Source organism: Anticarsia gemmatalis, chromosome 9 (genome assembly GCF_050436995.1).
Source record: "Anticarsia gemmatalis isolate Benzon Research Colony breed Stoneville strain chromosome 9, ilAntGemm2 primary, whole genome shotgun sequence".
In the NCBI taxonomy this organism is placed as follows: domain Eukaryota; kingdom Metazoa; phylum Arthropoda; class Insecta; order Lepidoptera; family Erebidae; genus Anticarsia; species Anticarsia gemmatalis.
The window spans coordinates 8,494,183-8,519,970 of record NC_134753.1 but is presented as its reverse complement, the minus strand read 5'-3'; the positions used below and the strand labels follow the sequence as shown (position 1 = coordinate 8,519,970).

Here is a 25,788-nt window from a genome sequence, read left to right as displayed (position 1 = left end):
AACCTTACCATGTAGTGGTCTTGCCTGGGAATATTGAATATTCGCTACTACTTGCTGAAGAATAATATATTATTGCGGAATATTGCGTATCGAGGTCCAATGATATTGTAGTAAGGTTATAGATTTTTACAATACTGCTAATCGTCGCACTCTCATCCCGCTGACTAAGAATTCATTGATTATATGCTGATAAAACAAACTTTTCTGAAATTCGATACATCTAGAACATTTCACAGAAACGCTTTACTTAGTAAAAAGTAGGAAACTACTTACGTTAGTAAATTTATTTGGTCTGATCGAAAGGAATTCCGTTTAGTTATTCATAAACGATAGTATTTGTAAAACTATAGGTATTGTTCGTAATTAAAAACGTCACTTAACGTATGTCTCGTGAATGTATAATGATGTGAGTAGCTGTTGTGCCTTGTCACTGTGTAGTGTTCATTGTATACGAGTGCCTGTCCGCAAGGTAAGCTAATTCCTTTACACATTTCTAAACCGTTTCATTTAACTTAATCGTACTTATTCAGAAATGTGATTACAAATTGTACGGATTTTTGAGTGTATAGTTTTAGTTTTTCTCTTTCTGCTGTTAATATATAAATACGTATACCTACAATTATTTAAAAACATTATTTTTGAATTAATGAATATACCTTTCTAGTATCATTCTAGAAGTAGGTACTTACATAATATTATGTACCTATATCATTACTAGTATCGAAAGTAAGTATTTAACATTTAAAGGTTTATTAAACTAAACTGATTAGTTTACACGTATAAAACCGAATATTGTACATTTCTATATATTCCAACGTGGGCCTTATTCTTCAATATTCAGTATTTTATAAGTGCAGTGACGTACGCGGTGCAACATAACATTAGCGGGTTAGCGCTTATTGTACGCAAACAATTTGCTGAAACGCGATGACAACGCGCGAATGCACTGCAAACAACGATGTTGAATATTATATTACTAAACTCAATCTGAGTTGTCGACGAAATTGTTCTGTTATTAAATATTAAGAACATAAATACAGCTTAATCCCGAAATAACTGAACTTTCACGAATTTTATTAAAGTTTGTAAACTCTACCGCGATACGAACGTCAGTATTTTTCAGAATAAGTAAATAAAACGCGTTCACATGTTCAGATATGAGAAATGACTAAAAGGACAAATCTCGGATCAATCAATTAATATTTTGGTAGAAGTATCAGTTTTTGTTTTAAGTTATTTCCATTCCCTCAATCGGGTTAGATTAGAGCAGACTTAAACAGATTTAGTTTAGTCCCTGGTAATTAACTTTAGTAACTTTTCAAAGGCAGTTTTTAAGAGATAAACACAATGGAATTGAATTTCTAAAAATAACGGTTATCATATAAACTGGTACTATAATATGTTGGTACTTTCTTTGATACTCCGATAGGTCAAACTATATCTTTCTATGTGGATAACCGTATCGATACCCAGTACTCTACGGATATGGCGTGAAACTAAGTCTTCAGAATCATCCCGCGTTCTCTCTTCGCGTATAGTTTCAGTATTTAATAGAAACAGTTTTCTAAACATTTGTTAAGTAATTATAATAAATTCGACTTTGATCACTACCCCGCACACTTCTGGAAAATACTCTTCAACTATAATTTTGAGGTTAAAACGGATTCTATGTTTATAAATCGTATTGCGGAACCGCGTGGCTGTAAGAGTGGGTTACTTAAGAATTTAAACAAATGGTTGACTGTTTAAAGTCACTCGTACGATTTTCAATCGTACAATTTAATTCAAAGTGGTGTTTACAATAGGTGTTGCCACATGTCTTGAACACAAATTGTACACACGTGCAGTCAACAAGAATGTAGACACAGTGCAGAGGGCACCCAGTTGACCGATTTACAAATTCGACATATATTATATAGACATTATGTACATTTATTGCATCATAAAACATTGACATTTGAAGCACAGTAGCCCTAAGCGTCGCGCCTGCACGTCTTTCCTAAAGTATCTCACAATTATTAACTACGATCTAGAGCACTAACCCCCGGTTTCTGAGTACATTTAGCGGTAGTTTATCTATTCAATAGCGTTATTTTTGATATGAGTTTTGACGATATTTAATAAATAAACTACCGTTAAATGTTTCTCAGAAACCGGGGGTGAGACTTGTAGGAGTACTTAAGCGTGACCTATGCCAAGTAACGAATAATTGATTTTGTCACTACATTAATCTTATCGAGCGTTCTTCAGTTATTTCAATATTTACGATACCATGATAATCCCAAATTTTCCTAAAGTCACCCTGATCTACGGTACTCAATTTGTATTTTTTTACTTTCATGGACCATGGGGAAAGGAATTTTATTTCAAGGTTCATTATGTGACGTATATTGATGATATAGCTACGTCATAATGATATACACAGACAATCAATAACATGGTCTCTACATAGCTGCGTAATACATACCTGCCTGAAATATATTATATTATGTTCTTCTCTTTCTTATTTAAGCTTTTAAATACTTAGATTATGCGGATTACATCGAATATTATTTTTACGTAAAGTGAAGAAGACTTCTTCTGTAAAAGAAAAGAGTGCGTGATCACATAAAATAGGAGCTAGCAGCGATCTGCAATAGAATTATGCAGATGAAAAATAACTTCATTAATAATGAATATAATTTTTATTGCAATTTAAATTACAAACGGTCGTAATAAAAAAACCGGGATTATAATGCGTTTGAACTTTGTTATTGCGCTATACATATTCTATTATTTTAAATCAGGCGTTGTCAGTATTATAAACACCGACTGCACATAACGACTTGTATTGCCGTTGAAGTGAAAAAGATCGTGTTGACGTGCTCTCCTACAGAGATGTAAAATAGAAACGTAACTTTATGTAAACGGATAAAGATCTAGGACTTGACCTCGCCAAAGTTGCTTAATCTTGTCGTACAAATTCGTCGATCACCAGTTCCTTCCTACATTATAAAATTTATATAAAACTAGCTGACCCGGCAGACGTTGTTCTGCCATATAAAAAAAAGTGTCACTTAGGGGTATAAAATATAGATGTTGGCCGATTCTCAGACCTACTCAATATGCTCACAAAATTTCATGATCGGCCAAGCCGTTACGGAGGAGTATGGTAACGAAAACTGTGACGCGAGAATTTTATATATTAGATTACCCCTAAATATTTATAAAGTGTACATTAATTTACAAAATATATATTTATAGGCGCTGATACGTTAAGATTGCTGTTGAAGGAATACAAAGACTGACTGTCGATATACGGGTCGACAGGTTAGAAAAATGTATTGTATGCTAATAAAAGTGTGAACTTTCCAAAAAGTCATTTAAAATTAAAATCCAACACGAATGGATCGCCAGTCACTGTTTTTCAAATGTACGAAGTTTTATTATAATTTTACACAATCACCAAAAATGTATAGGTAGGTAACCTTTAGGTTTAGTGTTTTTTCAGTAAATAACTGTTTTAATTGTTAATTACTATGTAAATTGTTTAAATTAATGCGGCAAGTATGCAACTTTTTTAATGAATCGAAAAGGAAAATATGTTTATGTGAAAATTGTTATATTACGACTTAACTTACTACTTATTGATATGTAGGAAATCAACTATTTCAATAATTAAATTTAAAACTTTAGTTGAGTAACAATACTATTACCATTACATGCCATAATTTGGTTATAGTAAATCATTTATAATCTGAGGATTAAATAATCAAAAGACTGTACAAATACAGTACATTTCGATAGGTCGTAGACATCCTCAGATTCGCCTTGTAACTTATACGATATTACATGCTCGTGACTCTCAAGCTATAACGTGCAATACACAAAGCAACAGGCACTCTGAGCATCGTTGTATTTGACCTGAATTGTATTTAACTTTAGTGTATTAGATAACATGCAGCAGATTAGTCTTGATTTAATAAAGAACCTTCCGATCAGTGCAATATCAACAAGACTAGTCTAGCGAGAGGTCGTTGCAGTATTTAGCTCCGATACAAAAATAATATAAATATTAATGAATATTTCGCGTGTGAAAGTATTGTGGTCAAACGACTGTGTGTGCAGTACAAAGGAGACACGTCTAGGACTTTAAGGAATAGGCGGCTTCTTACGATAGCCCCTGGGCCCTTCTATTATTTAGTGATCAGTGCAATAACTTACATTACTGGTGACAGAAGATGACATCAGCTAAGTTAATAAAAAATGGAACCAATGGATCGTACAAAGCTCTCCCGAGTTACAAGGTATCCAATATCTTCAATTTATTACGTTTTTACAATAGCTTACTAAACTTATAATTGTAAGGGCCGCACAGGACAGCTGTATTGAGCACATTTCTCGCACTTACACTTTCTTAGATGTTAGGTTTTTCCAGATTAATTGGGGAGCGGAAAGAAATAAACTTATCTTATTTGGACCTAATTTTCTAAAATACTGACTCTGTTCGCTAATGTGTGGCGTACTTTGTATAAAAATACAGTATCTGCTGACTTATGTAGTTTACAATGCTAAAACCCTCAAGAGTGGTAGGATTTTTTTTAAGAATTGTCATAGACAATAGACATCTCAGGTTTATATCAAACAATAGTTTTATTTAAAGACAAATTTAATGCTGAAACCATTTCACGTCTTGCGTAATATCATGTTATAAGTACATAGTATAAATCTAAAGTAGGTATTTATTTTGTATTTTTGATCCTTATTACTACAAATTATTATAAAATGTTAACAAAGTCCCCTCGCCGCATGACTGCCTGTCTGTCTGCAATAGACTTAAAAATACTGAACAGATATTCATACGGTTTTCGAAAATACAAAGATCTCTAGAAAGGGTTTTAGTGTAGAATTCGTAAGGTTAACCTGGTTTAACTCGAGCTAAGTCCAAATGGGCCTCTTATAAATTACTAGCTGACCCGCGCAACTTCGCTTGCGTCACATAAGAGAAAATGGGTCATAATTTTCCCCGTTTTTGTAACATTTTTCATTGCTACTCCGCTCCTGATGGCCAAACAATCAAACAAACAAACAAACAAACCCTTCAGCTTTATAATATTAGTATAGATAAGAAGCAAACCATGTCAGCGATTTTTGAAGCTCGGGCTATTCAATGACCTACCGATGTTAAATAAAAAACAAAAGTTAGTTAAAAATATCTGTTGATGTTTGTTACGAAAAAATTAAGACTACCTGTAGACCACGATTTATTATTAAAAATAAGAGAGGCTTCGTAAAAAAACTATATTATTATGGTTATCGTAAGGTTATTTTTTCTGTACACAGAAAAAGAGAAACATTACTATAACATTGCTGTATAGGTACTTTAACTAATTGAGGCAATATTTCAATCGTTATTTTAAAACAAATTAATTGCCAATAGGGTACAGTTTTCTTATTTAATTTGAATAAGAAACAATTAACAGACTTAAATAAATAAATACTTATTAATAATTCTATAATTCTGCAACATTTTTGATAAATAAATGACTATTTATTTATTTATTAAAATTTAGCGAACCATTTAGGTTAGATACATTGAACTCGATTGAATGTAACTTAGAATTATCGCAAGAGCAAGCTAATTACAATTACCTAATGATTAGTCCCCTTTCTAACAAGATTGACTTCTCAAAAATACATAACTACTGGTATTCAAAATTCAATTCACAATTATGTAACGATCTGTTACGCATTCATATAAAATGAATACTTGTATGGACCGAGTTACTATTTAGTGACATAATAAAATTAAATAATATCTAGGGGGCTATCTCAGTTGACTACTATTTGAAAGCCATTATGCTGTACATTGTTCTTTCCCTTAGATAATAGTGAATAACATGATACGTCAAAGTGGCAATGTACTGAATAGTGGCCATAAATTTGACGTAGACTAGATTTCATCTTAAATACCTGATACGGATAATCTATACAAATATTATAAAGCTAAAGAGTTTGTTTGTTCGTTTGAACGTGCTAATCTCAGGAACTACTAGTCCGATTTGAAAAATAATCGAGGAAGGCTATAGGCTAATTTAACATCACGCTACGGCCATTAGGAGCGGAGTAGCAACGAAAAATGTAACAAAAACGGGGAACATTATGACCCATTCTCTCTTCGGTGACGCAAGCGAAATTGCGCGGGTCAGCTAGTGGATAATATGTATCATTTAATTAATGTATCATATTGACAATCATTTGATGGCAAGTCGTTGTTTTCCAGAACGGCAACGGCACAAAGATGGTCGACATTTCGGAGGCCTCTTCTGCGAAGGAAGAGCCTACACTCAGCAAGAGCCGTGAAGCCAACTGGCCGGCTGTACTGTTCTTCATTCACATACATCTGCTTTCCCTGTACGGAATATGGCTGCTATTCTTCGAAGTTAAACTGCTCACCTTTATATTATGTAAGTTTACGTTGAAAATATCTCCAGTATTATTAGGTCGGGGAAAAAATCTTTTCGCATTATAGTATGTATGAACTTGTAATAAAATCTTTTCTCTACACATTTAAGCTCGATATTTGGGTACCTCACGAGCTCACTGAAAGAAACCTAATGAACCGTGTACTCATTTGTGATTGTTGATGCCACAGAGATTTTATTGCAAGTTCATACATACTATTAGCTAGATTTCTTTCATCACACGAACTCAATAATGTAAAGAAAACTTTTTCGTAACCTTATTTAGAATATCGCTTTGTCATAGCCTACTTTCGTCATCCTTTTCCTTCTAGAACCCTAATCGCGATTCGGTCATTGTAATTTTTAATTAAACTTCACTGAATCTGCTGTACATAATAAGTTCTATAGTTAATAATGTTATCCATGTTTTAGTTATTACCCTAACATCAGTGGCAATATTGGGTATGACGACCGGTGCGCATCGCTTATGGGCACATCAAGCATATCAGGCTAGCACCGGACTACGAATCACGTTGATGCTGTTTCAAACATTAGCTGGGGTTGTAAGTAGCATGCAAATTTACCATTATCTATAGTATACTAATATTATAAAGCTGAAGAGTTTGTTTGTTTGTTTGAACGCGCTAATCTCAGGAACTACTAGTAATCTATACTAATATTATAAACCTGAAGAGTTTGTTTATTTGAACGCGCTAATCTCAGGAACTACTGGTCCGATTTGAATTTTTTTTTTTCAGTGTTAGATAGTCCATTTATCGAGAAAGGCTATAGGCTATATATCATCACGCTGCAACTAATAGGAGCAGAGTAACAGTAAAAAATGTTAAAAAACGGGGAAAATTTTGACCTATTCTCTCTTATGCGACGCAAGCGAAGTTGCGCGGGTCAGCTAGTTTATAAAATAATTGTCTGTTCATAAAATAATGAAATAAAGATTGTACCGGAAACAATAAATGAGAGTGATCTAGATAAAATAGTTGGCCAATCAAAATCACGTACAGTATCTATTACATGTTAGCAAGGCATTATTGGTTTGACCGCTAAGTTCATCATAGCAAATAATTGTAAATTAATCGTATGTTGAAGGTTTATTATTTTTATAATTGTGTACAATCTTTATATCTATAAGAAGTTAAAAACACCGATACAAAAACTTATATCTAAAATTAATTACATACGCATACATTACGTACTTTATTCACTTTCCCGCTTTTGTTCCCAGGGACCGATATACGACTGGGTACAATACCACAGGCTACACCATGCCCACTTCGCCACAGATAACGACCCCTTCGATTACAACAGAGGCTTCCTGTACTCACACTTCGTGACTCGCCTCCGCAAGCTGAGTCCACATCAAGAGAAATTAAAGAATTCCATTGACATGTCTGATATCGAGAAAGATACCGTTGTCATGGTTCAGAAAAAGTAAGTTGTTTATACTGCAAGTCTTATTACTGGCCTAAAAATGTCGAAATACCTTTAAATAAAAAAATATTTGTGTTGGAAGAGTTCATTCTTCTCATTTAATTTTAGTATTTTATTTGTAAACGTTTTCTTAGTGTTCATAATACTAAGGGCTGGCTTCTTAAACCCTTGATTAACAAGTTGACAGTATTCTCAAAACTCAAAGGTTTCTAATACATCTTCCAATTACTGAACTAATTTCCATTTCAGATTATACTGGGTGCTATATGGGATCCTGTTCGCATTACTGCCTCTAAATGCGCCGCTCGAGTACTGGGATGATTCAGTTCTAAGCTCGGTGTTCGTCATTGGATTCCTGCGTTACTTGATCGTACTACACGCTTCATGGCTCATAGACAGCGCTATCTGTGTGTGGGGACTGAGGCCCGGAGAGAAGTAAGTGCTTGCTAGATTAAGATTCTCGTAGAAAACGGTAAGAACACATACACGAAATGGCATTATGAATGTAATTATGAGTATCTTGTTCATGTTTCTTCGAAAAACTACTACCTGGTTAGGAAACCTTAAGCTTGAAAAACTCCAATATAATCTTGAATTGATAATAATAACAGGCGAATAAATAGACTCCTACACTTATACTATACAACTACGTCTGTAATAATTGGGACATTGCACAACAATAAACGAGTATTCTGTTTCAAAATATTTATCGGTCTCTCACAAACATAATTATAGAATTATGGAAAAAATGCGGGGTTTTTAGTCTGAGGCAAATAATAAAAATCTTAAATAGGTATAAATTATTAAAATATATTGACAGCCTAGACTTACGTATAAATACTATACAGAGTGTGTCAATCTACAAGACAAAATATCATCATAAGGATCAAACTTAAAATTAAATTGAAATGAAAAGTCTTAAAATACATTTCTACATACGTTACAGCGAGTGCCTATCAATCGAGTTATTGAGGATTTTATAAATTAAATTTATTCGACACACAAATTAGTAAACACTCTGTATATATTAGGCATCCGTTTGTAAAAAGCATCTTATTTTGGATGTATGCAACAGTGCGAGACAAATATGATGTAACACCTTCTATTTTAGGAAATCAATTGAGGATAAAACATTGGATATGTGTTAATCATAGAGACTAAATTAAGCGCAATTATTGTTAAAATCCGCAATATTGCATTACCCACGGTAATATTTGCTCTACATTGTAACGAGTTTGTAATTAATCATTATCTTCCTTAATCGCATTTAGACTGGATGTTTTGAAAGCATCAATAATAGGTATAGTTAACGCAATTAATTGTTTTTCGACTAACCACATTCAGAAATGCAAAAGTATTGAAGAATACCAAATATAACACTGTAAAAAAAGAAATAATAAAAATAAATTTAATCCATTATGTTCCACTGCTGGGCAAGGGTCTCCTCCGGGAATGGGAGAGGGAACTAAGATCATATTGAGTTCAACGACCTAAAAATGTATTCGTTACGCACTTTAATAACCTGCAGGTCTATTTTTTTATTACCTTTAAGTTTGGTTGACTTACAATAAAGGTTAAGCATATATTATTAGTATTTTTTATACTACGTTGTGTGCTATTTTTATTTATTTCGTTAGGTAGGACATAAAAGGTGATTAACATAATTCGATATTAGTCGAATATACGAAATAAATTTAATACGTAATTGGTCAGTAATGATTCAAGCTAATATGCAATTGACCCACTCATTTGAAACAAACAGATTGATAGTTGGGTTAATACGTTGATAACTGGTTTCTATTGGTATGATAACTGTTGTTTAACTACATTTAAATCTGTAACACGGATTAGGGAAGACACATAAAGAGCATAATGTCCTTTAAAAAGTAAATATCTCTCTATTGACGATTCCAGCGCATGGAATCAGAATGAACTGGACTCGCGGTGCTAGTAGCTGGATATATTTTTTTTATTCTTGTGTCCGGTATCTGCGACCTATCTACTAGGATATCTAAGGTCTATCAAGAACATAATGTAATCAATTAATTTTTTTTTTTCTACAGATCTCCACCTGACTCCAACACTGTTTTCATAATCACGAAAACCTTCTGGCCTCACTACCATTACCTAGTGCCATACGATTACAAGTCAGGAGAGTACGGAACATATGGTGAGCTCACTTCTTTACTATATTTGCCAAAAGCAATTCTAGAGAAAGCTAAGATAAAAAAAAATCCCCATATGAATTTTAGAATAGTTTATTCATTTTTCACTATTAAATATCTATGATATTGCCAGATTGCTTCCATGCTAAATAGCAAGCTAATCCTAACACGAAGAGTACACATTCTAATTAAAATAACATTGACAAACATGTCAATAACATTTAATATATTATTTTACAAATAAAGTATGACGACCTCTAAAGTACTGGCCATGTATCATTTTTTACAGATTGTGGATGTTCCTCTGCGTTTATCCGAGTGTGGGCGGCTCTAGGGCTCGCTACTAACTTGCGCACCGTAGAAACAACCACCATACAAAAGGCATTGGCTCTAGCTGCCAAGACTAATAAGGACTTGAAAACGTGCTTAGACGCTGCTGTCAAGAATCAGCAACTGTCTGAAGAACACTACCTCCATCGAGGATAACATTTGTTGTCATATATTTTAGTTGCTTTGTTTTGTTAATACAATGTATTTTATATTAATATAAATAAATACTTTAATACTATTAACGTGAATCACGTACGTGCAAACTACTACATACTACGAAAACATCTCTAGGTTTTGACGAAACTATTTAATTAAAGTTCCTTGTAAATTCCACCTTATAGGAATGTGTTGGATCACTACATATTTGAAAATACTTGCAATTTACACGTTCAAATACATATTCACGAATAAATGTCCAATTTAGATATTCATGACATCACTGGCATGGCACCTTCATTTCTAGGTGCCATACATAAACGTAGACGAATCCAATCACGCCTAGGTTTCTCATATAAATATCTATCTCATCTACTAACAGGTTTTGCATATATTTATTTATGAAACACCAGCTGATTATATAACAACGGTTACTTAAGTATACATAGTTGATCTAACTTTGCCAGACAGATTACCCTCAATCTGTGATAGACAAGAAGGAAATTAAAAGCTCTGAACTAAATGAAACCGACTTAGAACGTAATGCTACCAAGTGTGTCATACGTAACAACTCGTTCGGAATTCGACACCCGGTGTATGTAAAAAAGTTTGCTAAATAGCCACTATCTAATAATTATATCATAACTTGTTTGGTGAGTCACGATGGTCGGCTAATCAGGACTCGTTTTTATGAGAAGATATTTTGTGAACACTTTATTTGTGAGATACTTTTCGAGAATAAATAAAAAAAAGATAAAAGATAAAAATATTTATTTCTGTCCAAGTTTACAATGTTTTTGAGAACAATGATAGCCACACTAGGCGTTGCCTGTATCGTGGTATCAATGCAATTGATTACCAGATAGGACTAGTAATAGAGGTACAATAATTATATAATATAATTATTATAATACCTGCATTCATGCTACCGCTGATGTCATTGTAATTTAGTTTGTCATAATTTTTACGCCCACTAAGTACAAAAGCATTGAAGTTCATGTTTCAAGACCGTGAAATGCAATACATATACGAATAATGCTATCATGTTCACGCACAACGGACCTTTACCTAAATTGTTTCGCAAATACGGTTCTCAAATAAGGTACGTCTAGAAGAGATAGCTCATAACACCCATAAATCAATTTTATGATGTAATCTATCAGACCTACCGAATAACTCGTCATACAAACAAGTAATGAACGGCAACTTCCACGGAAATGTTAGAACTAGGCCGTAAGCGAAATTAAACTTATATGTGTTGACGCTTCAAACTATGTGTAAGTTAACTACAGATACATTTAATTTGTATGTGCTCTAACAATATAATTTATTTATTGCATAATTAAATGTATCAGCCGGCCGTAACATGTCTTTAATAAAGATTTCAATTTCTGACGATTTTTCCAGCAATACTCTCCAACACCTGAAATGGCATTAATTGCGTACATATCAATAAAAAGGTTTAGTAAGGCCTAATTAGTAAAACCAGAATAATTTTATTTTCAAAAAAAAGTGGACCCTTAAATCGAATTTGGTGATGTTAAAGGGCACTTCGCACCTAACCTTGACCCGACCAATTTATTGTTAGTAATCAAACAAGGCGAGCTCGAAGCCGGTTCCATACCATATCGCGTGGATCACCTTGTGATGCTTTACCACATTCAATTTCGAGAAATTCGAATATGACGCGAGACAGCAGATGGTCGACCTGTCAACTGCCCTTACGGAAACCCTGACATTAAGAACTAGATCGAAAGTTAAAAAAGGTTAAATAAAGGGTCAAAAAGCCTGCCATCCGACTTCAATCATGGCGACGATAAAAATTCTTGTACATATTTTGCACCGTGAACTTATTATACAAAATTAAGGAGTTACGATAGAGTTAACGAGTTAATTGGCTGTAAACAAGGTGCCTTGTGTTTTATGACTTAACTTTTCATCAGCATATATAATTTCTTATATCTGAAGATTTTTTTGCTAGTTTTCATTTCTTAACTAAAGATACTTCCGGCAAACTACCGGTATAATTGAATAGGGTAATTTGCTTGAACTTGAAACTTTAACTACTGTTTCTAGTACGTACCTAATATGAGAGAGGATATGAGACCAACGGTGAGTAAGATCAGTGCAGAGCGAACGTCAGTAGCTCGGGCAGAGGCAAACCCTGGCGGCGGGGCGCATTGAGGCATGTCAGGGACCAAGGCTGCTTCTAACCTGGCCAGGGCACCACCACTGCGCAACTGCAACAGACTGCCGCAAACAGCTTAAAATAACATACCAAATTCTATCAATAACATAATTTAATTATATACGTCTATTTTATAATTTACTAGCTGACTCGGAAAACGTTGCTTTGCCATTTTAAAAAAAATTGTGTCACTTAGGTGTATGAAAAATAGATGTTGGCCGATTCTCAGACCTAGTCAATATGCTTACAAAATTTCATGAGATTCGTCAAGCCGTTTCGGAGGAGTATGGCAACGAAAACTGTGACGCGAGAATTTTATATATTAGATTAATATAGTTTTACAGTGGTTCCGCAATTACCAAGCATTCTGGCTTGGGCCAAATATTAAGTAATTATCTGTGGTGGTAACAGAATAAATTCCAAATATGTTTTTATGTATTTTATGTCCCTTTTTACGTGTATAAGATTACTCAAGGCATAATATTATATGAGGCATATAAAGGCATGAGTTATCTTTTGTTAAATTTACAAGAGCCCTTGAACTAAGAACATTAAAAACTAAAAAAAATCATAACAAACAGTTGATCGAAGCAAACGATCGCAGTTAATGATTGTTGTTTGCTGTTTAATAAATACAAGGTATCTGAGTGAAACTACATAATGATACATAATGGTACATACATATAACCTTTGTTAAATATTATCGTAAGAATCTAAACTGCACTACAGCACTGTTATGCTCTAGTACTATTTTTAAGAGTAATATATTAGTATCGACTATATAGTTTTACAATTATTAATAACAACCAATAATACCGTTTCATACTCTTTACATCATTTAGGATATTTATTTTAAACGTTACGTATTGATACTGTACAAATCGCTTCTATGCGGAAAAAGTTGCTAATAATAAATGTGTAGGAACATTCTAACTCATTAATTATGAAACTATGAATGTATTGTTAAAAGACACTAGGTAAGTATATTAACAAATTATAAACTGGATCATATATAACCAAGGCAGGAAAGTAGGCAAAAAGGGATTTAGATACATATCGAAATTATCTTAGAAACAAAAATGAATTAGAAAAATATTTACTTAACATATGAAAGCAGTTTAACGATAGTTACTCCTAACTGTTCTTTCAAAAAAATGTTTCTGTTTATTCAATATTTCAGGCAAGAACCTATTATATGTTTTCTTATATTGCCAGCTTTATGGTAACTAAAATACAAAAACAACGCAATCGTCATATTTTCATCTTGTCGATTTTTTAGGACAATATCGATTAATAATTTTGGGTCAAAATTAACAGTTATAAATTTACCTACATAATTTATAAAGTCATATTCTAAAACCACTGCAATATTTTCTTAAATTAGGAGCAACCTCGAAGTTAACAGTAGGTATGTTTATATTGTCAGTTTTAGAAGAAAATAATATGTATAAAAAGTCACGTAGATAATTCGATCAAGATGAATAAACGTTTTATATCAGTGTATTCTGCTACCTGCTTATTGGCACGTAGACAGAACTGTATCTAATATTGGACATTATGTTAATTTATTTTAGCTCCAATATGATTATATCCTGCTTTGTTTATACTCAGGTATTATGAGATAAAGCCCCGTAATCCCATATTTTTGACATTAATATGTTTCATGCTTTACATGTTTTTAAATGCGTTAAATAATGAATAATGTTTTAGTAATGTCAGTAAGTCATAATTGTGTTACTATAACACAATTATGACTTAATACATTAAAAAAGTATGGTAATTATCCTAAAAAACCCTAATAAATTCCGCGTAATGTTACCTCAACTATGATAACTCAAAAAAGAAGAAAATCATTTCCTGATTTTCCGACGCGAAAAATAACTTGCATTTATTTTTTAACGAAGAGTAAACAGTTTTTATCAAAAACATAGGCTTTGAATGCATAATAGTAATATTTCTAATTTACTATGGTTTGCAACTTGACCCTTGACCCGTTCAATACAAAATAATTACCTTGGTAATTTATCATTGAAATGAAAATAATTGTTTGTTTGTTTAATTAATGTTTTGATTATTGATAATAGTGATTGCATGACATATGCCTTGCCTTGGCCGTTAACGCATTTAAATTCTACCTAGAAATTAAGCCTCTAACGTAGGCGTCGTGACAAAACCGTATTTCCTGAGATCTTACATATTTTTCGAACAATAGTAGTGTTTTATATTGCTGTATGCGAAGTAATTAAGTGTTAAAGTTGGTTAGGATTTTATTTTATTCTTAGTATTGTGTAATACAATAATAATGTTATTCAATGATAATTTTAGAAGGCGCTTAAGAATGATACAATTTTGATGCTACGCTGCGAAAGTCACGTATGCGATGTCATGAGGAAAACGAAATATGTATAAATGTAATTTAAATCTCAAAAGCTGTCCAAAGGTTCTCATGATTCTAATAGTGCGTTTGTATTATGTAGATACATACATATGTATATGTGTATGCGTTCGATACGGTTTCAGCATCTTCATATAGAGATAGGTAGGATTCCGATTTAGATAGGTTAGGATTTAGTTTCTGAGTAATATCCGTTACTTCAATTAATATTGGTCTATCGCTATCTGAAAATATGAAATTCAGGCTAGTCGGCTGTAATATCAAAGTATCGTTAAATTTTATAAAATACTAGCTTTTACCCGCGACTTCGTCTGCTACCTGAATATTCCCATGGGAATGTGTCATTTTCCCGAGGTAAAAAGTAGTCTATATCCCTTCTCGTTTATCAAAATATCTCCATACCAAATTTCATGCAAATTGGTTCAGTAGTTTAGGCGTGATTGAGTAACAGACAGACAGACAGACATACAGAGTTACTTTCGCATTTATAATATTAAGTATGGATTATTCGTACTGATGATACATGATTACCAATGTGATTTTAAAGGCATTAAGTATTCAAGAAGGTATACTTACGAGACAAGAGTAGGTCTGGCATACGGGGAATGTCTTGGTAATGGGAAAGCAAGATGAGCTCGCGTCGAATGGACCGGCAGTTCCCTCACTGCACATCGACCACGTGCCTGGCTGAGCGACCTTAGTTATAAATTGTACAAAACATTTATTAAGAAAATAATCAGTAGTAAAAGAACCGGCCAAATGAGAGTCAGACTCGCGCACGAAGGATTCCATACCATAATTATCATAAAACACGTTTATTGTATGGGGAAACACCCTAATATATTTTTTTTTATTATTAGTATTTGTTGTTATAGCGGCAACGGAAATACATAATTTGTGAAAATTTCAGCTTTCTAGTTATCACGGTTCAAAAGATACAGCCTGGAGACAGACAGGCTGTTTTATCCTTTAGGTACGGAACCTCAAAAAGTACAATTAAAAAGATGTGTATTGATATGAAAACAACAGCACGTGTTTGGATATGGAGGTCACGGCAACGACATAGTAATTAAGGGTAAGAGTACAATAGGACACGCAGTATTATTATTAAAATTAAAATCATAAATATAATTTAAATTTCTTGATTTTTTTAAAGATAACAATATGAGTATTAATATTAAAAACATTTTACGATAACACAGGACTGACCTTAATGTAGATCGCGCGACTCGTTGGCCTGCAAAGAAAGCGTAATCTTGCCTAGCTGCACGAGCCAGTCCTTCTTCAGCAGACGACACCAGGTTATCCGCGTCTGAATACCCTCGGATGTAGAAAGCGTTTAACTGCACGTCTTTTGTTGACTGCAAGACAAACAATCTAGTTATAGATAAAGCAACTGCAAAAGTACAAAGTGCATCTTCATGACTAAGCTCAGTCATAACTCTTGTTTAATTTGTCTCACTTGTGCCTCATATCTATACTAATCTATAAAGCTGAAGAGTTTGTTTGTTTGATTGTTTGTTTGTTTGAACGCGCTAATCTCGGGAATCTATACTAATATTATAAAGCTGAAGAGTTTGTTTGTTTGTTTGAACGCGCTAATCTCAGGAACTACTAGTTCGATTTAAAAAAATATTTTAGTGTTAGATAGCCCATTTATCGAGGAAGGCTATAGGCTATATATCATCACGCTACGACCAACAGGAGCAGAGTACCAGTAAAAAATGTTACAAAAACGGGGAAAATTATGACCCATTCTCTCTTATGTAACGCAAGGGAAGTTACGCGGGTCAGCTAGTCTCTGCATAAAATGTTTAATTATATCAATTCTTTGACTGAAGCTCACTTATAAGCTCAGTTGCGCTTTCGCAGTCAAACCGTGCCGTTTAGGCTGTTTACTTTACCGTAGTTCAATGTATATAATAGAGTTCCATTTCATATGTTAACTATATACATGTATGTATACTGTTAAATGCTTAGGCAAACAGCAATATGCGGTAATAATTTTTGCTTATTGACTTGTCTTTGAAGAACGTGACTTATTCCCGTTGTATTCTATTCCCTCTACGATATATTAGGTCGGGGAAAAAGTCTTTTCGCATTATAGTATGTATGAACTTGTAATAGAATCTCTTTGGCTTCAAGAATCACAAATGAGTACACGTTTCATTAGGTTTCTTTCAGTGAGCTCATGAGGTACCCAAATATCGAGCTTTTTTGTGTAGATAAAAGATTTTATTACAAGTTCCTACATACTATAACGCGAAAAGACTTTTTCCCCGTCCTAATATTTTCACTTACACTCTGATCGGAAATTGCGATAACCACGTGTACTTTGCAACACTTCGTGCATGGCCGAGCTGTTCCGACTTTGACCGTGGCATTCGAACAACCTCGCTATTACGCATTTTCATACGAACGTTTCAATAACACGTCCTTGGCGACATATCCTCATAATCTAATTAAACCCATTCTAAATAGTAATAATATTTGAAGACCAAATTATATACAGGTACTAAGTAATATTTTGATTATTTGTACAACGAATTATTATATCCTATTATATATAAGTGACTTGTTCGGTGTATCGCTAAATATGTTTCTGTAGTAACAGAATACTAATAGAAAACAGAATACCTAAGAAAATAAGGATGTATTAATTTGTACTTGTGTATAATTCGAGATAGAATTGTTGAAAAGTCAAAAGCAATAATAAAAATGCCCTTAAAAGTATTCTAATAAAACTTTTCGTGTTATTAATAAGTGTTTTATTAATCATTGGTCTAAGGATTTCCACTGACTTATTTTTCAGATATCTTTGGAGTGTAATTTTTTTTTTTATTATACTTGAACTTAACCTAATGAATGCAATCTTCAATCAATTAACTAATATTTTATTCACTGTCGAATCCAAAAAATAATTTTGACATTATTGTCGGATTCAGCACAATATTATATTGATGACTCAGCACAATATTCATAATGGATTAATTTATGATAGTTAATCAAAAATGTTGCTCCTATAATAAAAAACAATTAAAGCGGCAAATGTATATCAAAATGTTATAATTGAACATTATAAAGATATGCGTACGTAAGGACGTATAATAGTCACAGTCATTGAGTACCGAAATTGCTTAAAAACAACGTTTAATTACATTACAGACATAAAAACGTAATTTAAAATAACTAATTTGCTTATGTAAGTATGTATTATGAGATCAATATGGTTAAGCTGAGGAGGTCATAAAGATGTTATTCTAGTTATGGACTAGAGATGCTACTGAAATCGTTTTATAAATACAGATACGGTTATGAAACTAGCGGTGCGGCTTAATACTAAGTTAGCTGCTGCTAACTACTATTTTCTTTCAAATTTCCACTATCCCGACAATCCGTCTTGCAGTTACCCTACTAATATACAATTTATTACTTTTGTTTCTATGACATTCCACTCCAACTACTCAATAAATCCTGACTCTATGTTGTCAATATAGCGTCGTTCATTTGCTCGGACCTTTTCCTTCAGGTTAAATTGCGACGGCAATCTTCGACGCCAATGTAACAATCCTACCGCAAATCTAAACTAAATCGATGTGGTTAGTAAAAGGACAAGGAAAATCGGATATACGAGTTTGTGAAGAACACTCGAATCACAAGTAACCGTCATAAGTAAGGGACTGCAAACGGAAGCCTTTGCGTGTTTTATCATCTTCCTGGTCCCTATCCACACTGAACAAATATACTTAAAAATACCGATTGATATTTTTGCCCTAGGATCGTGGATCAATGGTATATGCCGTGTTGTGAATAAACAGCGAGTGCTGTTTCCCTTCGGTTTTTTAGTGATTATTTACGCACAGAGCAAGCTATTCCTTCGATTATTATCTTTTTAAGGAAATCTACGCGTATAAAGTGTAAGAAAAAAAGCTTGTAAACAAAATTAAATATCAATTAGCATGTATATGCAAAACATTTACCATTAGATACATCTGATCAGCTCCATTCCTTATATATCCGATTTTGAAGTTAGGTGAATGCAGTACAGCGGCGATGGTGTCCACACTTGCTACACGAACGGACAAGACTGATGTTATGAAGGCTGCATAGGCATTGTATGTGACTACAGCGAAGAACAGACACACGATGAGCAGCACACTCGCAGCGGGGTTTGATGGCGTCCATGTTCCACCTACGAAAAGTAAGTTAAGTTAGTATGTTTAATCCTCAACGCGCATTAGGCCAGCGTGGTGGATTCAAGGCCTAACCCCCCTTCCTTCATAACGGATGAGACTCTTGCCCGGGACTGGGAAATTAATGGGTTAATTTATTTATATATTTAATCCAAACTAGACTGGTTTTTCCCTGACCGCTGACCTAACCATATATACATAACATCACGCGTGTAAAAGAAATAGACCGTAAAATTGGAAAAGACCAATAGCACTTTGCCAGTCCCGAGAATCGAACCCAAGACCGCGTGGTCGGCAGCCATAAACACTGTCGCCCAAACTTAAACATTCATCTTACCAATGACTAAGTTCATGAGACTACCTATGCTCGTTTACCGACGCGTGAATGTCGCGTGACTGTATTTTTTAACCTTATTTTAAAACTAGCTGACCCGCGCATCTTTGCTTGCGACCCATAAGAGAGAATGGGTCATAATTTTCCCCGTTTTTGTAACATTTTTTAATGGTACTCTGCTCCTATTGGTCGTGCCGTGATGATATATAGCTACATATAGCCTTCCTCGATAAATGGGCTATCTAACACTAAAAGATTTTTTCAAATTGGACCAGTAGTTCCTGAGATTAGCGCGTTCAAACAAACAAACTCTTCAGCTTTATAATATTAGTATTATATTTTTGTTCACACTTTACTAAAGACGACCAGAGTAAAATATTTACAATATCAAGGTCCCATTGTAATTTTTCGCTTCGTAACTCCATATACGTCATTTTTGGTGTAAGAATAATCCTATACCGCGCAATATTATTTAAGCTCTCAGGATATAACACGTCAAACAGTAAAGTGAGAATATATACTCACTTACATAACTTAACGAATATCCTCAAACCCTCGCGATCTCGGAAGCTAGAGGTCCTTTAAAGTCAATTAATATTTACAGCTGTTTATAAGTAGACATTTTTAAAACAGCTACTTTACAAAATCTTTTCTTTATTGATTTATCAGAATATTTGTAAAAACTCACCCCAGTTGTAGAATATAAAGACAAAGTGATCTCCATTAAAAATAATTGTGTAGTCTAAGGCTTTGAGGCTGAAAATTCTTAGTTAAAGAAGCTACACAAAAAACTGCATTCTCAATAAGCCGTGTGGCCTGCATTGCTAAGTTGCACGCTTCATTGCAGCTAAGGGGGTTTTTTAACTAAAATAAAGGTTAGAATTTAGAATGTAATTAATTACATGATACCACACTTACCCCCGTTTTTGTTTTTATATGAGTATAAACGCTATTCAATAGATAAACTACCGCTAAATGTACTCAGAAATCGGGCATTAGATTAAGTTTGAGTTATTATTTTGTCTATTATGTTTAGTTTTGTATCAAAAATGACAGATGACGACAAATACAGGACATATCTATTAAAAGCAATAAAGCTATTTTCGATTATGGAAAATTCCATACTCGTGAAACCGCGAGTACAGTCATAATTACGGTAAAATGTATATTGAGGAAAAGAACGTTCCAATCGATCCTAAAAGGATAGTGAACGATACCAATTAGCGATACAAAATTAAATAGATATGAAGCTAAATTGTATGGCGTACATCTATACAAATATTATAAAGCTGAAGAGTTTGTTTGTTTGTTTGAACGCGCTAATCTCAGGAACTACTAATCCGATTTGAAAAATTTTTTCAGTGTTAAATAGCCCATTTATCGAGGAAGGCTATATATTATCACGCTACGACCAATAGGAGCCGAGTACCAGTAAAAAATGTTACGAAAACGGGGACAATTTTGACCCATTTTCTCTTATGTGACGCAAGCGAAGTTGCGCGGGTCAGCTAGTACCTAACTAAATATGACAAGTCATCATGAATGTTCCAAACCTTGTTGACACAGAATGCCTGTAGACCAAATTAAAGCTTCAGTGTAACCCATCTTCCTGGTACTTTCTCGTAGTGATGACGTCATTCTACTGATGATCACAATGGCTAAGGCTGCTACTAAGGCCACTGCTACCACACATAAGACCAGTCGGACGCTGAACGGCGCTAGAAATATGTCGCGAACCGTAGATGTCTCTTGTTGACGAATGTAAATGTTACACCTAGAATTATAGTTTTATTTACCAATAATATTAGCATAGATAAAATCATAATTTCAGCCACTAGTTCCCCTTCAAAAACAAGAAAATGAATTAATAACTAGTAACTGCACGTTTGGCGCAGTGGTTTAAGCGGTCACCTCGCCGCAACAACTGTAGCGCCGCGTGTGGTGGGTTCGAATCCCACCCGGGACAAATCTTTGTGTGATGAGCACGAGTATTTGTTCTGAGCCTGGATGTTAATGTATCTAAATAAGTATGTATTTAGAAGTATATAAGTATGTTTATCAGTTATTTGGTTACCATAGTACAAGCTCTGCTTAGTTTGGAATCAAATGACCGTGTGTGAGTTGTCCAATAATATTTAATATAATATTTAATAAATAATGGAAGAAAACTATAGTCTCAATTATTTACCCCCGGTTACTGAGGCACATTTGTCGGTAGTTTATCTATTCAAGCTGTCATGTTTATATAAGCTTAAACACCATTGCATAAACTACTGCTATATGAACCTCAGACACCAAGGGTAAATGAGGAAATCTTGTCTGAATTATCTGCATTAAAACGAACACATGGTGCATATTTCAAAGACAATACTCACATGGTCTCTGCAATAGGAAATATGAAGTCCATATCTTGGCGTCGAGTTGCATGCACCGTAACGGGTTCCAAAGCCATATCCACTGAATGGTCCATTAGAGCCCCCAATAATCCTGTCCAAGTGCCCTCATACGTACGGAACCCTAACTTACCGTAATACCGGATCAAGGACCTGAGCCAAAGAGATAATGGATTTTAAATCATATTGATCTACATCTATACTAATATTATAAAGCTGAAGAGTTTGTTTGTTTGTTTGTTTGAACGCGCTAATCTCGGGAACTACTGGTCCGATTTGAAAAAATATTTCAGTGTTACATAGCCCATTTATCAAGGAAGACTATATATCATCACGCTACGGCCAATAGGAGCAGAGTACCAGTGAAAAATGTTACAAAAACGGGGAAAATTATGATTCTCTTATGTGACGCAAGCGAAGTTGCGCGGGTCAGCTAGTTAATAATAAATCAGGCTCGTGTCAATTCCAATGACTAATTGGTTTATTCACACTTTTCTTTGACCATTAGGCCTAATTATTTTTCCAATATCATTTAATTTACTTAGACATTATCGTAATCCATTCGGGTTTTTAGTGTGATCGTGGATTCTGAGTGTTTAAGGAAAACCCTATAGCAGAAATAGATGTCATTATATTCATATTAACTATATTAGTAACAGTAATATCAGCACATCGCGTGTTCAGTTGATGACTAATACTATCAATGATATTATTAAACGTGTGATATTTTACTTTTTATTTCGTATAAGGCACTCAATCTTTACATTTCGTACAAAATTTTAACAAGGCTGGTGAAAACAATGTAGAAACATTACAAATCTGGGTAGGCAATCGATCGTTTAACGTTGAGATTAAGATTTCAATCAGTATTATCATTCTGCATGAATAATTCTTTACTTTATTCTGTTTCAAATTAATTGGTTCATCTTTAGAGAGAGAAATATGCAAATATCATTGTATTTTCGACTTAAAAACAGATATAAAACTTACGTTGTATTCAATCGCACTGTTAAGAAATGAAGGATATCATCAAGCATGGGTCCCGCTGGAGGCCCATCATCATCTAACGAGGGGCTCCCATCCATTGTAGAATTACATCTTCCAATTATCAATTTCTCGCCCAAGAAATTCCTAGCTTCAACCGGGTACGGTGCTTCTACCGCTGACATAGAGTCCTGCTGATTCCAATTTCCTAAAAGATAAAATAATAATCAGAACACTTAAACTTTACAGTCATACTTAATATGAAAATTACTTTCCACGCAGAACAATTTGCTGTCTCTTCGAAGTAAGTATATTTTTATCCAACCAAAATATACAACAACAAAATTATAACGCACCCAAAAAATAAGCATACAACGTTGAATTTGTTCGCACTTTGAAGTACTGGATCATGCTAATTATTCTCAACTTTGGGTCTAGTTTGTTGGTTACGCCGTGTTTCTTCAGCCGATTGTTGAGTGAAAACTTGCTCACATTCACCATATTGTACATTCTTGAATAATTATAATTAGTTACTCCTGAGTGGAACAGTGGTAGAACACTGCCATCGCTTTTATAAGTTTTTTGCCTCGTGAGGTTTCTAAACCTTTCCGAAGTACGGTAGTAATTCCTTTCATATTCAGTTTTCTGGTTATTACGCATATACCGAAAATCGTTCTGGTAATGGTTGCGTCGACGTTGAGTATGCAAATCTCGGTTGATCTTATAAATAAAATTTGTATCACAAAGGCCGGCCAGGGGCTTCCTTTCATACCCTGGTTTACTGGGTCTACTGTAGGTGTAACCGACGACAATGTTTTGATCAAAGCGAATAGATGTAGCATTCAGTATTTCATTGATTAATGCATAATCTTGATTCGATCTTGCCGCTATTAGCCAGTCGAATGCTGAAGTATCCATTTGTAATTCATGCAACTATAAAAATAAAAACGCACATATTATCTGTTTATGGGATTTTTACGAAATGAAAACTACTTGAAATTATGATGACTCTACCTTCTTTATAAGCTTGGTAATGTTGCCTGTAGCATTTCTTTTGAGACGGGGAGTTAAGATGATAATACCAAGATGTGCATGCAATCGAACATTGTCCAGTGAATTCAAAGCTGAAGCCACACCATTGATGCTGAGGCATTTCATCAAACGAACAGTAGCCCATTGACAACCTGCAGAAAACACTAACTATTGAATCTTTTTTATTTCCCTTTTATTCAAGCAAGTCTAACCTCCGGTTTCTGAGGTACATTTAGCGGCAGTTTATCTATTCAATAGCGTTAAAACTTATACAAAAAAACGCTAGTAAATAGATAAACTACCGCTTAATGTACTCAGAAACCGGGGGTAAATGCTGCTTTTACATAATCAACTCAGTTGAAGTTAAACAATACAGTTTACAAATAACATTACAATTTGTTTGGCAATAAAGAATATTCTTCTATTTAGAGCTATCACTATTGACGTTACACGATCAGTTAATATATCGAGTGTCCCAAAAACCCAATATTACTATTATAAATAACGTATTGACTAAAACGGCAATCGGGCTTAAATAAATAACAACGCAATTGTGATGTTCTCAAAGTTGTAATAACACTAATGACTCAGTATAGCAATTTAATAAGATACCTACTCGATAATGTCCCCAGCGAAAGTACGTGACGAAGGTTTACAGTGAACACATTTTAAGCACTATCGCAGACACGTAGGATAAACAAACGTGATCGGCGGCCGCCACGCGCAGAAGCCGCAAATACTTTTAAGCACAATACAGACTTTACTGCGCTCGTGGATTGACTTGTTGTGATGTGTGTGAACTACCCATAGTGATAATATATTTTATTATTGATTTATTACTCTAAAATGTGAGTATTTATTTTAAATTATTTTGAATACTTTGGTAATCTACAAACAAGTAATGATATTTTTTTTTTTATAAATTTCATATGTTATAAATAATTTAAAATTTATTTTATATACACAATATTGGTATAAAAATAAAATACCGTAATAATCGCGTCAAATAATAAACAAAAACAACAAAAAGGTACCAAGGCTAAAAATAGCGTACTTTTAATATAATAAAAAAATATAAAATTCCGGCCCGCCCTAGCAAATTTTTTATTTTTTAGTTTTTCTATAAAATATTTCTTTCCAATAACTCATTTATAGTATAAATATATGTTTCCGTATAACCAAAACCCCGCACAGAAATTGCAATTTATCAACATTTGCGTGATTTTTGGTTAACCGTGAAACATAAAATAATTGCCTAATGACTAATTACTTTCTGCAGTTATTAAAGTGCTCATCACTATAATTATACTGAGTGACGCGAATTGCACACACTCGTACTTTACACGTTTTCGGAAAAAGTTAAAAAATATGATAAGTTGGTCAAGCATTTACATAAACAAAAATATCATTCAATCCATTTTTTAAATCGCTTAGAAATATGGAAGCGATTTAAAAAATGAATTAATTATTGCTTCATATCTTCAGCCACATTATAAGTTCCTAGTTCCAATGTAAATAATGATTATGTTGTGGAAACTCTTCTCTACTTTTTCAAATATGGAAATGGATTGTAATGTGGTAATGCGTATTTTTTAAATTTATTGATAAGTCTAGCAAAAAATCTGCAATAATCAGATATAATAAACAATACATAATATGCTGCAACCAAAAGCATTTGAGTTAATAACAATGTTAATCAGATTACTTCATATTTTTAAAGGCAAAG

The 25,788-nt window shown here is 33.7% G+C and overlaps 3 protein-coding genes across 8 annotated transcripts in view; 2 read left to right on the top strand and 1 right to left on the bottom strand.

The window, feature by feature from the left end:
• Positions 1 to 311: 311 nt before the first annotated feature.
• On the top strand, positions 312 to 10,635 carry LOC142975786 (acyl-CoA Delta-9 desaturase). 2 transcript variants are annotated; one of them, XM_076118862.1, is made up of 7 exons: positions 312 to 469; positions 6,263 to 6,446; positions 6,876 to 7,006; positions 7,687 to 7,892; positions 8,142 to 8,327; positions 9,956 to 10,062; positions 10,347 to 10,635. In XM_076118862.1, exons 1-7 carry the CDS (start codon positions 395 to 397, stop codon positions 10,541 to 10,543), a joined length of 1,086 nt encoding a protein of 361 aa, XP_075974977.1. In that variant the 5' UTR covers positions 312 to 394; the 3' UTR covers positions 10,544 to 10,635. The 2 variants fall into 2 exon arrangements, with proteins under 2 accessions (XP_075974977.1, XP_075974978.1); XM_076118863.1 differs by lacking the exon at positions 312 to 469 and adding an exon at positions 3,968 to 4,286.
• Positions 10,636 to 11,428: 793 nt separating this feature from the next.
• Positions 11,429 to 25,788, bottom strand: part of LOC142975783 (putative glutamate receptor) — a 22,480-nt gene continuing 8,120 nt past the window's right edge. For 3 of the 5 annotated variants that reach the window (XM_076118853.1, XM_076118854.1, XM_076118855.1), the window contains exons 2-11: positions 24,045 to 24,214; positions 23,387 to 23,963; positions 23,037 to 23,238; positions 22,029 to 22,199; positions 21,207 to 21,427; positions 19,107 to 19,318; positions 16,336 to 16,487; positions 15,703 to 15,822; positions 12,627 to 12,793; positions 11,429 to 11,966 (exon numbers count right to left, since the gene is read on the bottom strand). In XM_076118853.1, coding sequence (XP_075974968.1) covers positions 11,875 to 11,966; positions 12,627 to 12,793; positions 15,703 to 15,822; positions 16,336 to 16,487; positions 19,107 to 19,318; positions 21,207 to 21,427; positions 22,029 to 22,199; positions 23,037 to 23,238; positions 23,387 to 23,963; positions 24,045 to 24,214 — 2,084 coding nt within the window. In that variant the 3' untranslated portion in view covers positions 11,429 to 11,874. Of the gene's footprint in view, positions 11,967 to 12,626; positions 12,794 to 15,702; positions 15,823 to 16,335; positions 16,488 to 19,106; positions 19,319 to 21,206; positions 21,428 to 22,028; positions 22,200 to 23,036; positions 23,239 to 23,386; positions 23,964 to 24,044; positions 24,215 to 24,678; positions 24,766 to 25,788 lie in introns of those variants that run through there. The other 2 variants (XM_076118856.1, XM_076118852.1) reach the window with 2 other exon arrangements.
• Positions 24,761 to 25,788, top strand: part of LOC142975785 (acyl-CoA Delta-9 desaturase-like) — a 15,229-nt gene continuing 14,201 nt past the window's right edge. The window contains exon 1 of the mRNA XM_076118859.1: positions 24,761 to 24,910. The gene's annotated coding sequence lies outside the window, so the exon portion shown is untranslated. The remainder of the gene's footprint in view (positions 24,911 to 25,788) is intronic.